The 27,263-nt window shown below is 34.2% G+C and overlaps 2 protein-coding genes across 2 annotated transcripts; both read left to right on the forward strand.

The window, feature by feature from the left end:
• The first annotated feature begins 400 nt into the window (after nt 1–400).
• LOC131071911 (uncharacterized) lies at nt 401–1,911 on the forward strand. The gene is made up of 2 exons (XM_058007882.2): nt 401–589; nt 701–1,911. The coding sequence occupies exons 1-2, from the start codon at nt 475–477 to the stop codon at nt 1,783–1,785; spliced, it is 1,200 nt and encodes a 399-aa protein (XP_057863865.1). The 5' UTR covers nt 401–474; the 3' UTR covers nt 1,786–1,911.
• A 6,130-nt stretch (nt 1,912–8,041) lies between these two features.
• On the forward strand, nt 8,042–9,571 carry LOC131071910 (uncharacterized). Its single transcript, XM_058007881.2, has 2 exons — nt 8,042–8,211; nt 8,323–9,571. The coding sequence occupies exons 1-2, from the start codon at nt 8,094–8,096 to the stop codon at nt 8,889–8,891; spliced, it is 687 nt and encodes a 228-aa protein (XP_057863864.1). The 5' UTR covers nt 8,042–8,093; the 3' UTR covers nt 8,892–9,571.
• Nucleotides 9,572–27,263: the final 17,692 nt, after the last annotated feature.

A 27,263-nucleotide genomic window follows, 5' to 3' on the forward strand; every position in this document is an offset into this window, starting at 1 on the left:
CCCGCTTTCCAATATTTCAATTTGTTTCATCAAATTTGATATTACCATCTAATTCAAATATTTTTATTTTTTTATAGATAAAAAGAAGAAACTTCTTACTTGCCTCCATGTCTCTTCTATGCTTTTGCAAGCCATATTTAAGACGCGTTCTGTCCCCACTAAGCACTTACAGAAATTTCAAAGTAATTCATTGTAAATGGTCCATGTTTCCAACCTTCACTAAAATTACCTATCAACCATAATTTCAGCGAAAGTTGGAAGTGAAGTGGTCAGCAAGTCAAGTTCGTTGCTGCCTGGTAATGCCCCCATTTGCTTCCAGATCTTTCCTTCTTCCCCCGAATTTTATATCATTCTCCTTAATATTTTTTTTCTCTTTATTTTGATGATCCCTATAAATAAAGAGGAATTTTTGTTTCTCAAGGCAGACTTGAAACTCTTGTTAGCTTTTCTGCTTAAACTCTCGCTAGAGTAAATATGAATGGAGCTGGGAAAATACCGAGGCAAGCTACTGTTAGACCAGTCCCCGAGGAGCATCATATAACAATTGGGAGAAACAACATTAGATCTCGTTCAACCGATCCTGGAATAGGTAAGCTGAAAGGAAATTATACTCAATTTCGCAACAGAGTTAATGATTTTGCTGATTTAGATAATATTTGGTTTTAGCCTGTTCTTATATTTGTTGATCATTTGCATTCAGCTGCTTCCTCTGCTCAGACTCCAGAGGCAAATGATCATTATGTCCAGTACATTCGGGGATTTACTGATTTGGCCTCTGCATTTAACTGGGGCGTTGTAGCGCTTACCCTTGGAAGTTATGGAATGTTGCTGTCTACCCCTGTGTTTTGGCTGTGCTGGAGTATCCTCGTCACAGAGGCTGTCATTTTTTACTCCATACGACCTTACTGGACTTGGATTGAAAATTCGCTCCGCGCAACAGGTCAATCACAGGACAGTAGAATTCATCGACCATCTGATCATGGCAGAGCAGGAGTTGTCTTTCTCAAGGTAGGCATGAGCATTGCCCTCATTACCCTGCTTTTATATAACCAGAACATCAAACAAAGGCAAACCAAAATACTCTTGTTTGTTGCGCTCTCCATTATTTTATTTGAAGGATTTACGCCCATTTTAATAGTAAGAGAGGAATTGAGGACTTTAATCGAGGTCCAAGCGGGAAATGGTACGCAGATGAACAGCAATATTACAGAGGAGCATAAGTGGAATGCCGCAAACTTCTTAACTCCGTCTGTGATAAATGCAATGATTTGTGCGACAGGGGCAATTGTTCTGGGAGGAAATTTGGGCAGTCTAATGCCCGAGAAAGCCTACTGGATTTTTGCTTCTATATTTGTGGTAGATCTCCTGGCAGAGGCCATTCATAGATTTGATTGTGGAAGGCGCTCTCTGTTTGATATCCCAGAAGATATGTCAAATATACACTATGTTGCAATCATATTGCGACTGGTTGTTGAAGGGTGTTTGTGTTACTGGATGACCAAAGAGATCTGTCAAGATTCATATTTTCCTTCAAATGTGGACATCAATGCCTGTGATGGGCAGTGCCAAGAGAGAAGCAAGCAACTGCTGATCACCATGGTAGCTCTGGGAGGTCTCCAAGCGGCAGGGACTTTCATCTGTCCTTTATGTTCTTGTATTATTGGTCCTCATTATCTCCCCTCTATACTTTTCTCTGCCATTGTTTTTCTTGGTTATCAGCTGCATTTCTTAACTTACAAATTGTTTTGCGGCTTCATGTATGTGATCAGGTTCAATTGTACGTAGTAATTAGTACCAGAGTTGTATCAGGGGATTATTATGTAATAAAGTTGTCTGTATTCCATGGCTATACAATTTGTATTTTGTTGTAACAGAAAATGTCTCTGTGCTTAAATATTCCAAATTAAAATAGTTTTTTTTCGAGATTTTTTAAATTTAATGTAAAAAGTCTTTTCTTATTTGAGATTTTTTAACTAAATAATTTAAAGTTTATCATTAGTCAAAAAGCTACTTTTTAATGTCAAGGACAAGATCTTTTTTTTTTCTTTTGTTTTTTAATGAATTGATTAAGGCAAATGACATTTATGAACATTTGGACTTGCATTGAAAATGATGTTTTTCCATAAGTGTGGAAGCAACTAGATACTAAATTAATGAATAAAAAGTTATTTGAAAATCCACACGCTCCAACCTTGCAACATCAAATTAAATGTTTAAAAATAATCAACTAGTAAAAGAAACAAATACAGTTTTTTGAGCTTTAATAAATAGTCATTTTCATTATTTTTAAATTATATTTTGAATTGATGGTTTATAGAGTTATTCAACGTAGAATGATGAAATCTGAATGAATTTGATTTCAAATTTTGGTGAGTCTCAATTTTGTGGTGTAAAATCAATGTCGATTAAAATTGTAGCATGCAATTGGCCTTGAGCTCTTATAATTGACCCTTTATTTGCAAAATTGATCTACAAGATTATTGATTTATGCACCTAAAATTAGTGTTGTTTGATGCCTAGACCTACAATAAGAAGATTGACTTGATGTTTACAAACAACTTTAAGGAACTTCCTATGTTCTCCTCTATCAAACCCAAGCCGTGTGGATTTATTCAATAAACTGTGAACAAAGATCAAAAGGCAACAAATAACCATGTAATATAATTATCTATTTTTACATACACACAGACGTTGATGTGACATTGAATGCTTGGATATTCCCCTTTAGCGATAATACAAATAAAAAACTATAGCTCTCAATTATAAATTATGGACCCAAAATGTGTTAAAATGAATAAGGATTACACAACACTCTAAAAAAGGATCTAAAGTGTTCATGCTTCAATTTTGTAGATAACTTTAGACTATTAGATGGAGAAACATTGAAACAATTTAAACTTTGAATTTAGAAAAAGATCTAAAATAAAAGTTATTTAAATTTTTATTTGTACTTATGAATTCATAGTTTATTTTCATCAAAATATCTAAAATTCACAAAGGAAGATCCCAATGTTTCCTTATGAATCATCTTTAAAAACATCATATGTGAAAATCCTTTGAATTAATGCAAGAAAAAAAAATCTTGTTTTGTTCGATTCTTGATTAATGGTTTCTCTAAAAAAATTTAATAAAAATTATTAAAGAAAAATATTTAAATTAAATTTTGATAAACATATCTATTTAATCAAATAATCTTTAAACAAGTCTAGTTTATTAAGCCCAATATATATAATCTACTATAGTAAACAAATATTCACACATTGAGTTGATAATACCATAGATGTAGAGGAAGTTAATAGAGGAGGTGATATCCTTAGGTTAAATTTTCTCTTATTTGCCCCCTTTAATGCTCAATACAATTATAACCTACAAGATAGAATAACCAATGGTTTATCCAATGGGAGCTAAAATTAATTTATTCTTTAAGAAATAAGAGAGAAAAACAACAAATATGTCGACAAAGAATAATAGTAATTTGGCTAAATTAAGTTTTGATGGAGTATCAAAAGGTAACATGGGTTTAGATGGATTTGAAGTGGTTTTGAGAGATTCTAAGGGTAAATTCTAGTATGGAGGCTCATGAAAGAAATAATAATAATGAAGTTTAATTAGTCTTTGATAGAAATTTTGTTTGAAAGTATCAAAATTTTATTAGTGGAATGATGCTTGTTGTTAGTGATCAATACAATTGAATAAGATTCAAGTCCTAACTAGTTACTAATACATTATGTTGAGGAGGTTCAAGAATTGAAAATAATTTTTAAAGATATTTTGTTTTCTCATTACAGGGGCTTCTAAAATTGGTTAAAAATTATTACCAAAAAATATGCATTCTTTGCAAGAGCACATTATAAAATTATAAAATTATAAACCATTTTTATCACTCTTAGAAGGACCAATATTATGAACATTTTATGTTATACTATCTAAATATGTAAGATATAGAAGGCGTGTTAAGAGATTTTTAATTAAAAGATTCATCCTTAGTAGGTATCTATAATGGGTGACAATATAATTAATAATGTTGTAAATTTATTTATTTATTCAATATGATACTATTGAAGGTGGTGCATCACATATCAATAATGACAACCCATATTTCATAGTGGATTCGTGTGTTTGTAAAATTATGTAGGCCTTGCATGATATATGTTCTCCTATAGGACATTATTGTAGTATATGAAGTTTTTATGGAGACTCTATATGCGTGTGGGGTAGGATTAGTTGGGAGATGGAACACAGTACAATGAAGTTTATATTTCTTTGTGGTTTGGATAGATGAGAAGCTCGGATATTTTTGGTTTATATACGTATGGTGAGAAAAATAATTTTTGGAATGAGTAAGACTGTGATTCATTATTGAAAAGTATATTACATCATATTTTCTAATTTGAATCCACTAAAGTAATAAAGTTTGTGAACTTAGTTGTAGATGTCTCTAGAGAGGAATCTAGTAGTAAGTTCAAAGCTACCCTTTGAGGGGATCTTGTCACAAACCAAGTGAATTATGTTCTTAAGGCTAAATTAATAATATGCTTGCTCTAATTATTTTAAATCAATTTAATGTGAGAGATCTTATAAGAAATGACTTCCAAGTAAGAAAAGTTTGATTCATCTTTCAGAGTCTATTTATTTGGTTGAAGCTAGATGCCCTTAAAAAAATTTGAAAGTTCTTAAATGTGAGATCACACTTGTTAAGATATTAGAAGCTCCAAGCTTTTGGAAGCCAATCCTTGTTACAAGACTGTGCCTATCATCATTCACAAAGGGAAGCCATTGTTGGAGTCCCTGATAATTCTTGAATGTATACATGACACCTACTCTTCCTCTTCAACTCTTGTACCCACACATCCATACCAAAAAGCCATTGCTAGATTTTGGGCCAGTTTCATAGACATTAGGGCAATAATTTCTTTTGTAGTCAAAAGGTTGGGATAAAATGTTGATTTTGTAGCCACCTATTAATCCATCCATTATTTCAACTACTAATATGGACTTATTACCATGCAATATTTAAAACTCTGTTTTTCTTTTCTTTTTAAACTAAAACATAGTAGAGTACAAAAAATAAAGCAGATTTGGGCAAGGAGTCATCGCCACTGCAAACTTTGTTTTTCAATTAAAGTCAAGAATCTTAATTATAAATTGTTTTTCAATTACATTCAAGTGTTTAAGAACATTTGTATCAACAAGATTGCAAGATAAATGACATCTTTACTCTTAACATCTTCTCTCTACTTTGGAAGCTCAACATGCCCCCTATATTACTAGGTTTCGCTTTGTAATATTGCGTGCTTCTTGGAATTTTTTATTTTCCTCATTTTAGGTTTATAGAATTTGGCATAGGTCACGAACAAGTCTATTGATCTAGTCCACTCTTTATCAAGCATCTTTCTATTGTATTGGATTTACTATTTTTTGTTATTGTCTTGTGAAACTATTCTAGACTCACATGGCTTAGATTTGTGTCCATAATATTGCAAAGTTACTAATCTAGTTCGGTTTATCATCCATATTGGTGTTTGTACATGATTTTGTATTCTACATACCCTTATTTATTTTTTTAAGCTTTTGAAGAGACACATCTCTTTAATATAGATTGTCACATAGACACCTAAAACCACTCATGTCTTAACATATTCTAATTACCCATTTATTTTTTATTAATAAACAAATTATACTAATTTTTAAAAAAAAAATTCTTGTTTCCCTTAAGCTCTAATTCACTTTCCCTAAGTCCTAAAACCTAGCTCTCTCCCCTTTTCACATGATCAAATAAATCTTCATTTTTCCACTTAACCATCCAAATTTGATTAAAAAAAATTATTCCCAACCACCCATTTCATCATCTTCCAATAATTACAAATATTTTTCTTTACACCCTCCATCTCTACACTACTCAACCAACTCAAACCTTAACCCCTAATCTCTCATTCGATCTCCATCATTGATCCCTCCACCTAGAAGCCTATAAATTTAGCCTTTTCCAAACTTTTTTCATATGCAAACATAATTACATCATTATGTTGTTCAACTGAATAACTATACAAACATTGCAACAGTTTGAGTAAACTAATTTGTGGTACAACAAAAATAGTTAGACAATGCTTCATTTATTTGTTCTTAATTTATGATTTCCAACTCAATCTAAAGTGATACTTAAGATTGAAAAAGAGTTTGATCTTTTATAATTTTATTCTTCATTTCCATTTCATTTCTTGATATTCACAATAATAAAATCTAAAAAATAAGAAAAATTAAGATATGGATATATATATATATTATTATTAACAAATATCTTACTATAATTTAAAAATCATACCATTTTCTTATACTATATTTATTGTTTGAAAAAAACACTTCCTCTCTAATTGTTCAAAATCTTAAATTAAGATTAATATATAAAAAATTATTATTTCCTCAACCCTACACACTTTAACCCCACACATCTAATCCCTATATGAAATTGAACCTTTTGCTGGCCTCTAAATATAGTCCATTGTTCTAATAGGTATATTCTGCCCCCGTTTTTATTTCAATCTGACTCATAAAAAATGATAGTACCATCTTGTCCAAAAAAGTTTTAATTTTTATAGATTGAAAATAGAACTTCTGACTTGCTTCTATGCCTCTTCTATGCTTCTACAACGCACATTCAACACATATTATGTCCCCACTTACACATAGATGGTCAATGTTCCTTGGAATTTCAACCTTCACTGAAATTACCTATCAACATGTAACTTCAGCGAAAGTTGGAAGTGAAGTGGTCAGCAAGTCAAGTTCGTTGCTGCCTGGTAATGCCCGTCCCCCTTTGCTTCCAGATCTTTCCTTCTTCGCCCGACCATTTATCCTCCTCATTATTTTTTTTTTCTCTTTATTTTGATGATCCCTATAGATCACGAGGAATTTTTAGTTCTCAAGGCAGACTTGAAACTCTTGTTAGCTTTTCTGTTTATAAACCAGAGTTCCGTGACTCATGGCGAGTCACGCGAGTCAGCGGGTCGGGTGACCCCTGCCGGGTCACCGTGACCCTGACCCGGGCTCGGACGGGTCAGGGGGCATGACTCGCCGAGTCAGGAGAGTCACGCCCTGACTCTCCGAGTCTGAGGGTCGTGACCCGGCATAATGCATGTGATCCAAAAGTTTTCATGTCAAAACATGTGTTCAAATAAATTATAAACTTCATACTTCACATTTCCCAATTACAATGGTTCAAAATATGAGCAGATTGGTATTGAATTACCCATTCTGTGTCTGAAGCATATTTTATGATTTGGCATCGAGGACACATCAATTGGTGAAGCGTTTTCCTCTTGGGTTGAGGGCGACCAGCTAGTAGGTGATTTGAGACATTTATCTGCAGTCCTCATTGTCATCTCAGACTTTTCACATCCGCAGCAAGGTACGACAGTGAGCAATTCGATTGGGCATTAGGAAGTCCTCAATATTTTGGATATTACTTGATTCTTCATCACCTCATCAAAGCGACTCTTACCAGGTTCTTTGCTTATCAAATACATTGCATTTCCAGTTTGAATGTGTGAGTCTATAACTTTCATATGTTCTCAGACAATCTGAAAGTGTCCATGTCTGTTGGTCAATATAATTGATGTAAATCGGCTATGTAATGAGCCTATTTGATTCATTAATGAAGGAGTTATAAGGCTGTCCATTTAGACAGTATTATATGATGCTTGCCAATTATTTGTCTTAATGACAGTCTGCTGTAACCTTTATTTTCTGCATACCATTTTATGTCAATGAATCAAACTTTAGGAATTGTGGCTGCACTATCATTCTAAATCATAGTTTATGTTTAGCAAGTCACCTTATTTACATTTCTACGCATGTGATGGATGTATGTTTATGTATGTGATCAAACTAGCTTTTATTTGATGATGTTATAGTGTCTTTAAGCTTAATTCAATAATGGGTGTATGAAACAAGTTTTAAATCGTTAAAAATCTCTAAATTTCAAGGGTTTTCTTATTTTGCCGAGTCGTTGCCGAGTCAGAGCCGAATCAGCCTTGCCGAGTCAGAGCCGAGTCAGAGTCTGGGAACTTTGGTTTAAACTCTTGCTAGAGTAAAATATGAATGCAGGTGGGAAAATGCCGAGGCAAGCTACTGTTAGACCAGTCCCCGAGGAGCATCATATAACAATTGGGCGAAACAACATTAGATCTCGTTCAACTGATCCTCCTGGAATAGGTGAGCTGAAAGCAAATTATACTCAATTTCGCAACAGAGTTAATGAATTTTCTGATTTAGGTAATATTTGGTTTTACCCTGTTCTTATATTTGTTGATCATTTGCATTCAGCTGCTTCCTCTGCTCAGACTCCAGAGGCAAATGATCATTACGTCCAGTACATTCGGGGATTTACTGATTTGGTACCTGCATTTAACTGGGGCGTCGTAGCGCTTACCCTTGGAAGTTATGGAATGCTGCTGTCTACCCCTGTATTTTGGCTGTGCTGGAGCATCCTTCTCACAGAGGCTGTCATTTTCTACTCCATACGACCTTACTGGACTTGGATTGAAAATTCCCTCCGTACAACAGATCAATCACAGGACAGTAGAATTCATCGACCATCTGATCATGGCAGTGCAGGAGTCGTCTTTCTCAAGGTAGGCATGAGCATTGCCCTCATTACCCTGCTTTTATATAACCAGAACATCACACAAAGGCAAACCAAAATACTCTTATTTGTTGCCCTCTCAATTATTTTATTCGAAGGGTTTACACCCATTTTAATAGTAAGAGAGGAATTGAGGACTTTAATGGAGGTCCAGGCGGGAAATGGTACGCAGATGACAAGCAATATTACAGAGGAGCGTAAGTGGAATGCCGCAAATTTCTTAACTCCGTCTGATAAATGCAATGATTAGTGCGACAGGGGCAATTGTCCTCGGAGGTAACTTGGGCAGTCTAATGCCCGAGAAAGCCTACTGGATTTTTGCTTCTATAATTGTTGTAGATCTGCTGGCAGAGGCCATTCATAGATTTGATTGTGGAAAGCGCTCTCTGTTTGATATCCCAGACCAGGATTTGGGAAATATACACTATGTCGCTATCATATTGCGACTGGTTGTTGAAGGGTGTTTGTGTTACTGGATGACGAAAGAGATCTGTCAAGATTCATATTTTGCTTCAAATGTGGACATCAATGCCTGTGATGGGCAGTGCCAAGAGAGAAGCAAGCAACTTCTGATCACCATGGTAGCTCTGGGAGGTCTCCAAGCGGCAGGGACTTTCATCTGTCCTTTATGTTCTTGAATTATTGGTCCTCATTATCTCCCCTCTATACTTTTCTCTGCCATTGTTTTTATTGGTTATCAGCTGCATTTTTTTATTGACAAATTGTTTTGCGGCTTCATGTATGTGATCAGGTTCAATTGTACGTAGTATTAGAGTTGTCTCAGGGGATGATTCTGTATTAGAGTTGTCTGTGCAGTATATTGTATGTTTTTGTAAGAGAAAATGTAGTGCTTAAAAGATTCGAGACAATTTGTGGACAAAATTTGACAAGGATTTTCTGTACACTTTTAAAACTTAATGTAAAAAGTTCCTAAAGGCTTTTCTTATCTGTAAAATTTTTCAGCTAATTATTTTCAAGTTTTGATTAAAGTGCATTCAAAATGATGTTTTTCTTTAATGAATTTGTTAAAGTAAAACATTTGGATTTGTATTTGAAATGATATTTTTTAATAAGTGTGGAAGCATCTAGATGTTAAATTAATGAATAAAAAGTTATTTGTAACATGGAAAAATTTGCATGATTTAACTTTGCAATATGAAATATAATGTTCAATAATAATTCATTAGTGAAAAAAATAAAAAATATTTTTTAAGCATTATTAAATAGTTGTCTATCATTTTCATTATAACTTTTAAATTATAATTTTGAATTACATACTTTTAGAGGTTTAGGAGTAGAATGATGAAATTTGAATGAAGTTTTCAAATTTTGGTGAGTGTTAATTCTTTAGTGTAAAATTGATTTGGATTGAAATTGTAGCACGCAATTGACCTTGAGCTACTGTATTTGTTTTTGTCAAGTCATCGTTAGTCAAAAAGTTGAGTTAATGTCAAGGACAACATCTTTAATTTTTTATTTTTTAATGAATTGACTAAAGCAGATGACATTTATGAACATTTAGACTTGTGGGTATGTGCACCAAGTTGTGGTATCAAAAGGGGGTCTTAAGATGCCACTTTTTTTTTTTTTTTTTCTGAAATCAACAAAGTTTGAACTTCAACGACAAATTGAAGATAGTTAGATGACAAATTTGAAGATGCAACAAGAACAAGAGTCAGAGTGTTTCGAGTCTACTTTCTAAACTACTAATTTTTTTTTAAATGGTGGAGATTAAGGGCTTCAAAAAGGGAGGCCACAAAAAGTGGTCCTGTTTTTATGCAAAAAACATAACATAGCATCTATTGTGGGCCCCCTAAAATGTTAACTTTTTTTTTGAATTTTTAAAATCGCTTCAGTGAAAAATTAGCTAACACCTTGTAGTTTATGCCAGATTTTTCAGCTAATTTTTTAATGAGTATATGAATTTTTACTAATTTTTGAAGTGGACACATCCTGAAAAACAGAAATTTGAGCGTGCTCCCCCCTAAAATCATTGATAACTAATCAAAAATCAAAACTTTTTTTTTTAATTGTGTAGAATGGAGTCTAGTTTCTAAAAATGTAAGTTTCTTCAAAATCCGATGAACGTGTAAAAAACTATACCCAAAATAGTGCATGTTGGTTTTTGACCAAAATCAAACACACTATCAAAAGAAATTATAGATGAAAGCCTTAACGAAATCAAAATGTGAAAAAAATTACATGCTTGGATAGCTAAGAGAGAGATCGAGGCCTCTATGGTATTTTTTTTTAGTTTTATTGAAACACGTGCAAACCTGATGGAGAGCACGACCAAAAATATGTGAAATTTTTCTAATCCTCTGTTAAAAACATGTCTCGGGCCTAAAATGGTCGTTCAACCCTTTGGGTTGGATGCCCAAGTACAATCCAGCCCAAAGGGTTGGTGGTTTCCAATGCAGACCATTTGGCGCTCGCCAAATGAAAAAAAATGACTTGTCCCATTTGGCACGTACGCCAAATGAGAAAAGTCAACTTTTTTCATTTGGCGAGTGCCAAATTTGGCGCGCGCCAAATGTGCTGCATTGTCCAATTTCAAGGTTTTGTGATGCAAATTTTTCAACTTGGGCACAAGTTATACCCATCATGAGAGGAGAATATATACATGAAATATAATATTTAAGTATGTCACTTTAAGTTATATTTCATGTATATATTGGTAGGATGTTTGAGAGTGGTTTCAACTCTATAGGATTTATAATGTAGATGCTTGTTTTTAGAGGATCATATTGACTTTCATACTTAGTCAAATTTCAATAATCAACATTCTCCTATTAGCATTCTTTAGATCCGTATCTCACTATCTTTATCTTCCCTAAACTCTACACCTATCTCTCTCCCTCTCTTGTCTCTCTCACTTCTCTCTCCCCTCTCTAGGTATATCCCACCCTCTCTACCTTTCATCCCTTCCTTGTACCCTAATTTATATCCTTGTCTCCCATCCTCTCTCTTCTCTCTCACTCTCTTATTATTTCTCTCCCCTCCCACTCGTTTCTCTTGTTCACTACCGATCCCTTCTATCCTCTCTCTCCCCATATCTAGGGCTCTCCTTCCCTCCCTATTCACCTCACTACCTCTCCCTCCCTATATTATTACCCACCTCTCTCTCCCCCTCTAGGTTTCTCACTTATCTAATTGTCCACCCTCTAGTTATCTCCCTCCCTCTCCACCTTTCTCTCCCTTTCCCTTGCCCCTATCTATTTATAAACGCTCTCCCTCTCTTCTCTCTCTCCAAACCTAGATCCATCTCCTCATTCTCTAGGTCTCTCGCTCCCTCCATTTCTACCTCTCCATCCATCCCCTCTTACTCATCTCTTTGTTCTTCTATCCCTTCTCTTCTCTCTCCCTTCCCTCTCTAGATCTCTCCCTTCCCTTCTTCCCCTCTCCATTTATATATCCTTCCCCCAGTCTCTCATTATCTCTCTTCCTCTCTTATTCTCTCTCTTCATTGTCTAGTTCATTAACTCTCCAACCCACCCTCTCTCCCCTCTCTAGGTTTCTCCCTCCCTTCCTCTCCACCTATCTACCTTTGCATATAGGTCTCATTACCCACCTCTCTTTATCCCCCTCTATCTATCTCACTCCTCTCTCAAAATCTATGTCTCTTGCTTATCTATATGTCCCCTCTATAGTTCTCTCTCTCCCTCTCTATCTCTCTCCCCCTCCTCCTTAACATATGACCCACAACAACACCAAGTGGTGGCCTAAGGGGTCACAAGACACCATATGACCCCTTAGCACATAATATGACCCCTGACAATACCTAAGGAGTCATATGGTACCCTAAGGGCACACCATATGACACCTTAGGACACAATACAACCCATAACGACACCATATGATGTCCTCCGGGGTCATATGGTATCCTAAATTGTCATAGGACACCATATGTCCCTTTAGGATACAATATGACCCCTAATGACACCTAAGGGGTCATATGGTGTCCTAAGGGGTCATATGACACCATATGACCCCTTAGGACATAATATGACCCTTAACAACATCTAAGGGGTCATATGGTTTCCTAAGGGGTCATAGGATATCATATGACCTCTTAGGACACCATACAACCCATAAGGATACCATATGGTTTCCTAAGGTGTCATAGGCACCACATGACCCCTTAGGACACCATACGACCCATAACAACACCATATGGTGTCCTAAGGGGTCACAAGACACGAGATGACCCCTGAGGACACCATATGACCCGTATTGACACTATATGGTGTCCTAAGGGGTCATAGGACACCATATGACCCTTTAGAACATAATATGATCCCTAACGACACCTAAGGGATCATATGGTGTCCTAAGGGGTCATTGGACACCATATGACCCCTTAGGACACAATCTGAACCCTAATGACACGTAAGGGGTTATATGGTGTCCTAAGGGGTCATAGAACACTATATGACCCCTTAGGACACCATATAACCTAGAACAACACTATATGGTGTCCTAAGGGGTCACATGGTGTCCTAAGGGATCATAGGACACCATATGACCCCTTAGGACACCATACAACCCATAACGACACCATATGGTGTCCTAAAGGGTCATAGGATACAATATGACCCATTATTACACAATATGATCCCTAATGACACCTAAGGGGTCATATGGTGTCCTATGGGGTCATAGGGCATCATATGTCCCCTTAGGACACAATATGATGCATAACAACACCATATTATGTCGTAAGGGGTCATATGGTGTCCTAAGGGGTCATAGGACACAATGTGACTCATTAGGACACAATATGACCCCATAACAACCTCTTAGGGGGTTATATGACACCATATGACCCCTTAGCACACTATATTACCTATAATGATACCATATGGTGTCCTAAGGGGTCATATGGTGTCCTAATGGGTCATATAACACCATATGACCCCTTAGCACACCATAAGACCCATAATGACACCATATGGTGTCCTAAGGGGTAATAGGACACCATATGACCCTTTAGGACACCATACAACCGATAACAACACCATATGAGGGCTCATATGGTGTCCTACACCATATGACCCTTTAGGACACCATATGACCCATAACGGGTCATATGGTGCCCTAAGGGGTCATCGGACACCATATGACCCCTCAAGACACCATACAACTCATAATGACACCATATTGTATCCTAAGGGGTCATATGGTGTCCTAAAGGGTCATAGGACACAATATGACCTCTAACGACCCCTTAGGGGGTCATATGGTGTTCTATGTCCCCTTAGGACACTATATGACCCCATACAAAACCATATGACCCCTCACGACACCATATGCTATCCTAAGGGGTCATATGGTGTCCTAAGGGGTCATAGAACACCATATGACCCCTAACAACATCATATGACCCTTGAGGACACCATATGGTATTGTTAGGGGTCATATGGTGTCCTAAGGGGTCATATAACACCATATGACCCCTAACGACACCATATGACCCCTTAGGACACCATATGACTATGGTGTCATTAGGGGTCATATGGTGTCATAAGGGATTATATGGTGTCCTAATGGGTAATAGAATATCATATGACCCCTTAGGACACCATATGATTCCTAACGACACCATAGGACCCCTTAGGACACCATATGACCCCTAATAACACCATATTGTGTCTTGAGGGGTCATATGGTGTCACAAGTGGTCATGTCATGTACTAGGATGTTAAAATGGGTCATATAGTGTCCTAGGGCATGATAGAACACCATATGACCCCTCAGGACACCATATGACCCTTTAAGACACCATACGGTGTCGTTAGGGGTCATATGGTGTCCTAAGGGGTCATATGGTGTCATTAGGAGTCATATGGTGTCCTAAGCGGTCATATGGTATTCTATGACCCATTAGGATGCCATATGACCCCTTAGGACACCATATGACCCCTAATGACACCATATGGTGTCTTTAGGTCATATGGTGTCTTAAGGGGTCATATGGTGTCATAAGTGGTCATATGGTGTTCTATGACCCCTTAGGACACCATATGTCCCCTAAGACCACCATATGGTGTCCTAAGGGGTCATATGGTGTCCTTAGGGGTCATATGGTGTCCTTAGGGGTCATATGGTGTTCAATGACCCCTGGTTTATGGCTACGCAGGGGACAAAATGGCTCGCTGCCATGCCTTCTCCATCGAATGCCGCATGCCATGTCATCCCATCATGCCTATCCATGGCCATCCAATCAAACACAAACGGTCCCATCAACCCATTACATCCACCAGTTACATCCGCCAGTTATAAATAATAAATTATATATTTAATTTTTTTATAATAATTTATATGTTTAAATTTTTAATTTATTTTAATAGAAAGTATATTACAATATATAATTAATTGTAAGATATATATTATATGTAAATTTTAAATAGTGATTTTAAATAGTTATTTTAATTTAAAAAGTAAATATATTTAGAAAATATAATTTTAATATAAGAAATAAATACCTAATTTTAAAATAAAAAATAATTAAATCATTCTAACATAAAAAATAATTATATGATTTTAACCTAACAAATAATAAGTGATTTTACTAATATAAGTATAGTTATTTCTTATGTTAAAATCATTTAATTATTTTTTATTTTAAAATTACTTATTGACTAGGTTAGGTTAAAATCGTATAGTTATTTCTTATGTTAAAATCATTTAATTATTTTTTATTTTAAAATTACTTATTGATTAGCTTAGGTTAAAATCATATAGTTATTTCTTATGTTAAAATCATTTAATTATTTTTTATTTTAAAATTACTTATTGATTAGGTTAGGTTAAAATCGTATAGTTATTTCTTATGTTAAAATCATTTAATTATTTTTTATTTTAAAATTACTTATTGATTAGGCTAGGTTAAAATGGTATAGTTATTTCTTATGTTAAAATCATTTAATTATTTTTTATTTTAAAATTACTTATTGATTAGGTTAGGTTAAAATCGTATACTTATTTTTTATGTTAAAATCATTTAATTATTTTTTATTTTAAAATTACTTATTGATTAGGTTAGGTTAAAATCATATAGTTATTTCTTATGTTAAAATCATTTAATTAAAATTTATAGTTATTTCTTATGTTAAAATCATTTAATTATTTTTTTTTTTAATTAAATGATTTTAACATAAGAAATAACTATATGATTTTAACCTAACAAATAACTAAGTGATTTTAACCTAACAAATAACTAAGTGAGTGATTTTAATTAAGTGATTTTAACCTAACAAATAACGTAACAAATAACTAATTTGATACTTACTATTGATTTCGATGGCAATATATATCAAACACCATAATTAAATGATTTTAACATAACAAATAACTAAGTGATTTTAACCTAACAAATAAGTAAGTGATTTTAACCTACAGATAACTAAGTGAGTGATTTTCACTAAGTGATTTTAACCTAACAAATAACGTAACAAATAACTAATTTGATACTTACTATTGATTTCGATGGCAATATATATCAAACACCATATAATTATTTCTTATGTTAAAATCATTGAATTATTTTTTATTTTAAATCTACTTATTTATGATTTTAACATAACAAATAACTAAGTGAGTGATTTTAACTAAGTGATTTCAACCTAACAAATAACTAATTTGATACTTATCAAACACCATATAATTATTTCTTATGTTAAAATCATTTAATTATTTTTTTATTTTAAATTTACTTATTTATGATTTTAACCTAACAAATAACGTAACAAATAACTAATATTCGATGGCAATATATATTAAACACCATATAATTATTTCTTATGTTAAAATCATTTAATTATTTTATATTTTAAATTTTACTTATTTATTTTTTATATTAAAATCTATTAATTATTTTAATTTAAAAAGTAAATATATTTAGAAAAAAAAACTATTATTTACTTATATTTGTAAAATAATATTATTAAAATTTACATATAATATATATCTTACAATTAATTATATATTGTAATATACTTTCTATTAAAATAAATTAAAAATTTAAACATATAAATTATTATAAAAAAATTAAATATATAATTTATTATTTATAACTGGCGGATGTAACGGGTTGATGGGACCGTTTGCGTTTGATTGGACGGCCATGGACAGGCATGATGGGATGGCATGGCATGCGGCATCCGATGGAGAAGGCATGGCAGCGGGCCATTTTGTCCGCTGCGTAGCCATTGCCATGACCCCTTAGGACACCATATGACCCCTAAAGACACCATATGGTATCCTAAGGGGTCATATGGTGTCCTTATGGGTCATATGGTGTTCTATGACCCCTTAAGACACCATATGACCCCTTAGCGCATATCATATGGTGCCCGCAAGACCTAGGGAAGGAGATGATGCAAAGGTGGGGGAAAGCGAGAAGAGGAGGAAAGAGTTCAAAAATAAATAGGGGTAAAGGGGGAGGAGATATAGGGGAAGAGAGAGGGAGAGAACTAGAGAGGGGACAAATAGATAGGTGAAAGAACTATATTGGGAAAGAGAGATGAGAGACCTAGTTGATAAGAGAGAGGAATGAGATAGATAGAGGGGGAGAGAGAGAGGTGAGTAATGAGACATGATGAAAAGGTAGATAGGTGGAGAAGAAGGAAGTGGTAAACCTAGAGAAGTGAGAGAGAGTTCATGACCTAGAATGTAGAGAGAGAGAATAAAAGAGGAAGAGAGAATTAAAAAGTGGGGGAGTGAGATATATATGGGGGTATGTATGGATAGGGAGGTAGAGAGGGAGAGGGGAAGAAATGAAGGGAGAGACCTAGAGAAGGGAGGGAGGGAGAAGAGAAGAGATAGAAGAACAAGTTGAGGAGTAAGAGGGGATGGATGGAGAGGCAGACATGGAGGGAGTGAGAGACCTATGGAAGGAGGAGATAAAGAGGTTAGGGGAGGAAGAGAAAAGGAGGAAGTTCATAAAGGGACAGGGTTAAGGAGGAGGGAGAGAGAGGTAGAGAGGGACATAGAGAACTATAGAGGGGGCATATAGATAGGTGAGAGACCTATATGGCCAGAGAGGAGTGATATAGATAGAGGGGGATAAAGAGAGGTGGGTAATGAGACCTATATGCAGAGGTAGATAGGTGGAGAGGAAGGGAGGGAGAAACATAGAGAGGGGAGATAGGGTGGGATGGAGAGGTAATTACCTAGACAATGAAGATAGAGAATAAGAGAGGAAGAGAGAAGACGAGAGAGTGGGAGAGGGAGATAGAGAGGGAGAGAGGAAGAAAGGAAGGTAGAGACCTGGAGAGGGGAGGGAGGGAGAATAGAAGAGATAGAAGAACAAAGAGATGAGTAAGAGGAGATGGATATAGAGGTATACATGGAGGGACCATGAGACCTAGAGAATGAGGAGATAGAAAGGTTTGGAGAGAGAGAGAGAGAGAAGAGAGGGAGAGAGTTCATAAATAGAGAGAGGTAAGGAGAAGGGAGAGAAAGGTGGAGAGGGAGGGAGAGAACTAGAGGATGGACAATTAGATAAGTGAGAAACCTAGAGGGGGAGAGAAAGGTGGGTAATAATATAGGGAGGGAGAGATAGTGAGGTGAATAGTGAGGGAGGGACAACCCTAGATATGGGGGAGAGAGGATAAAAGGGATAGGTAGTGACCAAGAGAAAGGAGTGGGAGGGGAGAGAAACAATAAGGGAGTGAGAGAGAAGAGAGAGGGAGAGAGTCAAGGATAAAGAAGTGAGAGAGACAAGAGAGGGAGAGAGATAGGTCTAGAGTTTGGGGAAGATAAAGAGAGTGAGATAAATAGCTAAAGAATGCTAATGGGATCATGTTGATTACTGAAATTTGACATGTCGATTATTGAAATTTGACTAAGTCTGAAATTTTATATGATCCTCTAAAAACTGGAATCTACATTATAAGTCCTATAGAGCTATACTTAAATTTTATATTTCATGTATATATTCTCCTTCAGGGGTGGATTTAACTTGTGCCAAGATTGAAAAATCTACACACTCACAAAACCTTCACATTGGACAATGCAGAACATTTGGCGCTCGCCAAATGCAAAAAATTGACTTTTCACATTTGGTGAGCGCCAAATTTGGCGTGCACCAAATGTGAAAATTCAAATTTTGCATTTGGCGCGCGCCAAATGTGAAAATTCAAAATTTTGAAATTTAGCGAGCGCTGGTGCTCGCCAAATGGTTTCCTTAGGAGAATACCAACCCTTTGGGTTGGATTTGCCTTGGGCATCCAACACGTAGGTTTGGACAACCTTTTCATGCCAATGACGCATTTTTATGAAAAAGTAAGAAGTGACACCTTTTTGGTACCACAACTTGGTGCACTTGTATTGAAAATGATGTTTTTTCCATAAGTGTGGAAGCAAATAGAAACTAAATTAATGAATAAACAATCATTTGCCAAGGAAACAATTGCACGCTTTAAGTTTGCAACATTTAATTTAATGTTTTAAAAATAATCAACTAGTGAAAGAAACAAAAGAAATTTTTCAAAGCTTTAATAAATAGTTGTCTATCATTTTCATTATTTTTAAATTATAATTTTGAATTGCATGTTTATAGAGGTATTTTTAAATTATACTTTTGAATTGCATTTTCATTATTTTTAAATTATAATTTTGAATTGCGTGTTTATAGAATGATGAAATTGGAATGAAGTTGTTTTCAAATTTTGGTGAGAGTCAATTATCTGGTACAAAATCGATTTGGGTTAAAATTGTAGCACACAATTGGCCTTGCGCTCCTATGATTGACCCTCTTTTTGTAAAATTGATCTACAAGATTATGGATTTATGCACCTACAATTAGTTTTGTTTGGATGTCTTGACCTACGATAAGAATATTGGTAATGTTTACAAACCACTTTAATGAACTTCCTATGTTCTCCTCTGTCAAACCCAGGCTTTGTGGATCAATTCAATGAATTGTGAACAAAGATCAAAGGCAACAAATAACCATGTAATATACTTATCTATTTTTACATATACATAGATGACGTGACATTGAATTCTTGGATATTCCCCTTTAGTGATAATACAAATGAAAAATAATAGCTCTCAACTCCAAATTATGAACCTTAGATGTGCTAAAATGAATAAGGATTACACAACACTCTAAAATAGGATCTAAAGTGTTCATCCTTCAATTTTGTAGATAACTTTAAACTATTAGAAGGAGAAACATTGAACCAATATAAATTTTAAATTTTAGAGAAAGATCTAAAATAAAAATTGTTTAAATTTTGATTTATGTTTATAAAGTCATATTTTATTTAAATCATCAAAATATCTAAAATTCATAAGGGAAGATCTCAATGTTTCTTCATAAATTTTCTCTAAAAATATCATATGTGAAAATTTTCTCAATTAATTATTGAAGAAAAATATTTTAACAGAATTATTGAAGAAAAATATTTTAATTGAATGTTGATAAATACATCTATTTAATAAATAATCTTTAAACAAGTATTAAGACAAATATATATAATCTACTACACTAAACAAATGTTCACATGTTGAGTTGCTAATAACATAGATGTAGAGAAAGTTAGTAAAGGCAGTGATATCCTTATGTTAAAATTTCCCTTCTTTCCTTCCCTTTAATGCTCAATACAATGATAATTTACAAAATAGAATGACCAATGGTTTACCCAATGGGAAATATCTAGAAAATGTGACTAAAATTGTAGAGGTTATTTATTCTTTAACGGAGAAGGAAAGAATAAGAGTACAAGTAATAGTAATTAATGTTATCTGGAGTTTGTTAAATTAAGTTTTGATGGATTATTAAAAGGTAATATAGGTTTGGATGGATTTGAAGTGATTTAGAGAGATTGTAAGGGAAAATTCTTGTATGGATGCTCACTTTTATTTGGAAGAAAAAGTAATAATAAAGTTTAATGAGTCTTTGAAAGAAATTTTGTTTCAAAATATTAAAATTTTATAAATAGAATGATACTTGTTATTAGTGATCAATACAATTGAGAAAGGTTCAACTCCTAATTAATTATTAATCTATTATGCTGAGGAGGTTCAAGAATTGAAAATAATTTTTAAAGAGATTTTGTTTTCTCATTATAGAAGATTCTAAAATTGATTAACAACTATTACCAAAAAAAAAATGCATTCTTTTCAAGAGCACATTATGGAAACATAAACCACTTTTATCACTCTTGGAAGGACCTATATGAACATTCTAGTGTTAGGCTATCTAAATATGTAAGATATAGAAGGTGTGGTAAGAGATTTTTAATTAAAAGATTCATCCTTAGTAAGGGTCCCTTTGGACTAAAATGGGTGGCAATGTAATTAATAATGTTGCAAATTTATTTCTTTTTTCAATTTGATACCATTGAAGGTGGTGCATCATATATCAATAATGTCAACCCATATTTCATAGTGGATTTGTGTGTTTGTAAAATTGCATAGGTCTTACAAGATATATGATCCTCTATAGGATGTTATTGTAGCATATGATTTTTTTATGGAGAATCTATATGTGTGTGGGTGTGATTATTTGGGGGATGGAATGCAGTATGATGAAGTTATATTTCTTTGTGATTTGGATAGATGAGAAGGGATTTTTTTGGTTTATATTAATTTGATGAGAAAACTAATTTTTGGAATAAGTAAGATTGTGATTTATTATTGGAAAGTAAATTACATCATATTTTCTAATTTGAATCCACTAAATAACTAGGCTTTGTGAACTTAACTGTAGATGTGTCTAAAGAGGAATCTCGTAGTAAGTTCAAAGCTACCTTCGAGGGGATCTTGTCACAAAAAGTGGATTATGTTCTTAAGGCTAAATTAAGGATATGTTGGCTCTAATGATTTTTACTTAATCAATTTTATGTGACAGACCTTATAAGAATGGACTTCCAAGCAAGAAAGATTGATACATCTTGAGTCCATTTATTCAGTTGAAGCCATGGCCATAAAAACATTTGAAATGTCTTAGATGAGATATCAGACTCGTAAGATATTAGAGGCTCCGATCTTTTGGAAGCCAATCCCATTTACAAGACTGTGTCCACCATCATTCACAAAGGGAAGCCATTACTGGAGTCCCTGATAAATTCTTGAATGTATACACGACACCTACTCTTCATCTTCTACTCTTGTACCCACACATCCATACCAAAAAGCCATTTCCAGGTTCTGGGCCGATTTCATTGACAATAAGGCAATAATTTCTTTTGTAGTCGAAAGGGCGGGATAAATTGTCGATTTCGGCTACTAATATGGACTTATTACCGCGAAGTATTTAAAACTCTGATTTTCCTTTCTTTTTAAACAGAAACAGTGCAGAGTACCAAAAATAAAGCAGATTTGGGCAAGGAGTCGTTGCCACTGCAAACTTTGTTGCCTCCTAAATGCATATAACAATTAATGTCAAGATTTTCAGGGAATCTTAATTATAAAATATTTTTTAATTACATTCAAGTGTTTAAGAACATTTGGGTCCATTCAAGATATATAACTGTGTGCTGGAATCTGTGGTGATCAGAATATTAACATTGAGATCAAATGACCAACATATTAATGAGACTTTTGAGTATAAAGATTTACTAATTTGAACTAGTTAAAACAAGCTAACTTTCCAAGATGTGTCTCATTGTTCTCTTTCTCATAGGATCCCTAAAGCCGATGTTTTGCTCTCAGATCATTGAGCAAATGACTTTAGGAATGACAACTCCAAGGATGAGTGATATTGTGATTTATATACATGAATGCATTCTAAGATCTATATGATATGTTCAAACTATAAAATTAAGTTAGGATGAAGATAATGATATGATAAAGATATTAACAAACTACCCTAACTCAATCCATGTTTACCAATTTCATCAATGAAATGGTGATAGTTGTCAACAATAGGTGGCTTGAGAGGAGATGCAAGAGGCATTAAATGTCTGAAAAGACACGAAGGCCACCTAGGATGATGGGTTATGGTTAGGTTAGGGTCATCCATTGGATAAAAATTTTACCCGAGGGGTAAACTCTTGTGCAAGGGTTAGATGGGATAACTAGGGTCAAAGCCATGAGTGCTTGATGAGACCCCTGAGTTAGATGAGAGTTAAGTTAGAGAGAAAGTCTCTAACCATGAGGGAAGGTTGAATTAACCATTAATGATTAAAAGGACTTTGGGGACAAATTTGGGGAACTCAACAAGTTAACTTGTGGAAAGAATAAAGTATTTATTGCATTTAGAAGACTTTCTTCCAAATTTGAGAAGTGACCTCCCCAAATTTAGGGATGTGATATGATTGGAAGGTTTAAGGCTAATTAATTGGGTTTAGAAAGATTCTAGAAGAATGATTAGAAGGCAAGTGGGAAATGTAGGAAGGGGCAAGTGGGAGAAATAGGTTTTTAATTAAAATAAATCGTTTAATTTCAACTAAAATAGATGCAACTTGCATTTGTAGAAAAATGCAAGTCGGGAGGGGGGAGTGTGGGGCGATTTATAAATAAATTTGATTTATTTATATGCAAGGATGAATTTAATTAAATGTAAATTTAATTAACATGGTGAAAGGGAGATTTAATTAAATAAAGTGATTTATTTAATTAAAGGTTATAAAGGGGGTTAGATGAATTTAATTAAATAAATCAAATAATTCATTTAATCAAATAGATGAAAGTGAAGAAATTAAAGAAATAATATTTAACTAATAGGGGAATGTGGCTTAAATAAATATTAAATATTTATTTAAGTAGGTGGTCAAATTTATACATCTACATTTTGCCCCTCTCTGAAGTGACGTGTGTGCACATGTTGATTCAAAGAAACTCGCTTGATATGTTGCAAAAGTTTGGTCGATATGGTGTCGCTTGTCAAAATGTTTGATATGATACCCCAGATGCAGATTTGATAAATGATATTGATGATGCCCCCTTGGGAGACATGAATCAAGAGTGTTTTTGATAGCGTTGTAAAAAAATTTAAATTTTTGACCATTTGATTTTGTTTTGATATGAGAATGTTGATGATGTTTGAAGTTGGGATGCACACAATTTGATTCATCTTTCGTTAAAAAAGATGTTGATAAGGTTAATAATTGAAAAAGAAGTGGAAAGTTATATGCCCCACTTATTAACCCTTTGTTATTACCCTTTTAAAAAGGTAAGAAGTGATTTTGAAAATTCATTTTACACTTGTCTTCTAGTGATTTGGACATTTGGAGATGTGACAACGATGTCGATTCCTTATCGTACTCACCATTTTGAGTGTGTTAGACAATATCGGAGACCCACCACATATGGCCCACTAGTAAGTGACTCGAATCCCTATCATTGTTTACGATTTTTGTGAATTTTTGGCATGTTTTTCATGTTTTAGGGTCAGATTTTCATATTTAGCGCATAGGCATAGTCCTTTAGCACATACACAATGTAGATTAATGCATTGAAACCCTAGGACTATAGCGCATTCGAGTGGTACACTAATACATTTGGTCTAGAATTTCGACGAAGGTTTCCGATGAAGAAGGTATATTGTGACCAAATTTGATTTTTTTTTGAAAAAATGCTCGACTTCATCGAAATTCCAACGATAATTTCACATTTGGTTTCCACGGAGAAGGCATTAGCAATGAAATTTGTTTTTTTTTAAAGTGTCCGCCTTTGTTGAAATTTCGACGACAACGGGCATTACTTTAAAAAAAAAAGAAAAAAGAGGGCAAGTCATTTGTGCATTCAATCCTGCGCAGGCTTCCACATCGAGCTCAACCCCTAGCAAGATCAAACAACACACTCAACATTCGAGGTAGAATCTTCACCTTCATTTTGGATTTGCATAATATGAGGAATTTCTAAATCTTCACCTTCATTTCGGATTTGCATAATATGAGGAATTGTTTAATCTTCACCTTCATTCATTGAATCTTTGCATTTGCATAATATTTGCATGAGGAATTTGGGATTTGCATAATATTTGCCTGAGGAATTTTGGATTTGCATAATGTTTGGATGAGGAATTTTGGAATTTCGGATTTGAATCTTTACCATGACAGGGGAAAGAGGTTACAATAGGTTTCCCTAGAAGCCATCTCCTCTAGGCCCAAGGGCAGTACGCTTTGTAACCCGTTGCCCACACAAATCCATCACCGTACCACTCTTGCAAGCCTACTTCCCTTCTACCATGGTTGGAAGTACTCAAAAAGTATGAAAGATTCTAGTATCAAACATATACTTAGCATAAAATAAATAAGTTGCAAAATTTCACAAATTAGATGCAATATAATGGCTATTATGGATATAATCACAATAACAATGTATTTCTCAATCATTAGTGTGTAGAAGTATATTCATTAGTCCAACATACATTCTATTATATACAAAGGAATTCATACCAAATAGTATTAATTAATCAATATGTTTTATATTCAGTGCCTTATCAAGTATTAAGTGCTTGGTTTAATGATCTTCTAAATGTTGGGTGTGCACTACTTATATCTCTTCATTGGGTACATAAGTGGTGACCACTCAATAAGGGGTGATTGTTGGAGTGGTGGCGTCCCCTCCTAAACCATGATGTCTCCTCCTAACAACTAGCATGCCTCTTCATATTATTACACACCCTTAATATGTTATAACTCTTAAATATTCACCATCGCTAGAGATTAATGGTGAGGGTTGATATTTATTGTCTTTAATCCATATAAGCTTGACTATAGTAAATCAATGATTTCCTCCATGAAATTGTGAAGTCTTACCGTGTAAGATAATTTCATCATTTGGACCTTCCATGAAGAAATGTTAGTTGTTCAAATCAGGGGTAGCACAATCCTCCCCTTCCAAAATTGCTTGTCCTCAAGCAACTTTAGGTTTAGATGATCAAATATATCAACCCCCTCCCAAGGTTTGTAATATTAAGACAAGTTTTCTCTCATCAATTGTAATCATGAGACAAAATAAGGGCAAACTTTCCATATATTGTCTAGAAGCATGCCACACATCTATGACCTTAAACATAATGTTCTCTTTTGAATAATTTTTTTTTTCTTTTTATTCTCTTAGTTGTTAAGCATCATTACTAAAAATACATTAAGCATGAACCAAGTACGAAGTATACACATGCCAATATATGTACTATTATTAGATCCTTATTATTTAGTAGAATGCATTCACTCTTTACTTAACGATGAAACCTCGAGGTTCTATGAAGAGGTTTCTTCTGTCATATTTATGAGGGTGTTGTGATTATTGGATTGGTTCCTCCACAAAAATCCATTCTTCAATTGTCCCCTCTTCTTTTGATGGGATTCCCTTATGGTCTCCTTCACCATATCTTTCTTTTTTTCTCAGGTTTCCTTTTGCTTTTTCATCGGATATTGCCTCTATTTTTCGTAGTTGGCCTCCACATATATGTCCTAGTTCCCATTTTTCTTTGCATTTATAACACAAGTTCTTTCTTTAAAGATTCCTTGCATTACATTTATGCATAGGTGCCCATGGATATTTGCACATAAAAACACATCTTTCCCTCTTGTGTTTCATCTTGTTTACAAGTATGTCCTCTTTCCCATTTCTTCCTGCAATAAAAAGATAGGCCTTTCTTCCTTAGTTCTTCTCATTTGTCATGAGAGAGTTTCATATTCTTGTGAGTTTCATATACTGTAGTGACTCTATCGTGAGTTTCCATGAGCCATAAAACATAAAATATTGTCAAGGCATAAATAATTTTCAAGTCCAAAACTAGATAAAACATCAAACTAGGTTACACATCTTAATCTTCTTCATTTTCTTCTTGTTGATCTTTTTGGTTCTTTTCTTCCTCTTCAACATCTCCCTCTTCATTAACCTTCTTCTTGCCCTTGTCTTTATCCACCTACTTTGGCTTTGTTAAGCTATCTTGATAGGAGTCAAATGGCTATCCCAATGAGGGGGAAATTCTTTCCCAGCTAGTTGTATCATAGTTCTGATGTATAATTTCAAGGTCCCTGACTTCTCAATCCCTTCTCTTTTCATATTGATGTTCCTTGCACTACTTGTTTTGAAAATCAATTGTACTCTTCCCGAAATTTCTTGTCAATCTGTCTTAAATCTTGTGGCCAAAAGTTTGCTTCTTGTACATCTTCCTTATAAATTGGAGTCCCTCCTTCAATCACATACATGGACCTTTCAACCAATAGCTTTAATGTGAAAGCTATTTGTTCCACAATTAAGATCAAAGTGAGTCTACATATAAACTAAGTAAGAACCCTCTCTTTCCTTTGGTAGACATGCTCATTCCTTCTCTTCCATAGCAACCAATGGATGTTAGTAGACAACAAAAGCCAAAACTCATTAGAAACCTTATCCACACCCGAAACAAAGCCCAAAAGAGTTTTAGACCAACAAGATTTAGTAATAGCCTTAGACCATATTTTTCTTATCCAACATTGCTAACATTCTCAAAAATGCTTTGTGTTTGATTAAGGATATTATACAAACCTTTAGCTTTAATCGTGAGAAGAGGGATCTCATCAGCCCACTTAATTTTAGGGATGAAGTCACTTTCATTAACATTCTTGATAGGTTGTTTAGCAAATTGAATATATTTAGTCAATGTAGAAAAAGTTCTTTTACTCATAATACTCAAATTGAATTCTTCTTGAAGTAGTTCCCAAGTTTTTAA

This window comes from Cryptomeria japonica, chromosome 7, assembly GCF_030272615.1.
Source record: "Cryptomeria japonica chromosome 7, Sugi_1.0, whole genome shotgun sequence".
Classification (NCBI taxonomy): domain Eukaryota; kingdom Viridiplantae; phylum Streptophyta; class Pinopsida; order Cupressales; family Cupressaceae; genus Cryptomeria; species Cryptomeria japonica.

Excerpts from the sequence above, each read along its gene's own strand:
- LOC131071911 (XM_058007882.2), top strand. The coding sequence starts at position 475 with ATGAATGGAGCTGGGAAAATACCGAGGCAAGCTACTGTTAGACCAGTC. Across the intron at positions 590-700 it reads TTCAACCGATCCTGGAATAG|CTGCTTCCTCTGCTCAGACT; the intron begins GTAAGCTGAAAG and ends ATTTGCATTCAG.
- LOC131071910 (XM_058007881.2), top strand. The coding sequence starts at position 8,094 with ATGAATGCAGGTGGGAAAATGCCGAGGCAAGCTACTGTTAGACCAGTC. Across the intron at positions 8,212-8,322 it reads AACTGATCCTCCTGGAATAG|CTGCTTCCTCTGCTCAGACT; the intron begins GTGAGCTGAAAG and ends ATTTGCATTCAG.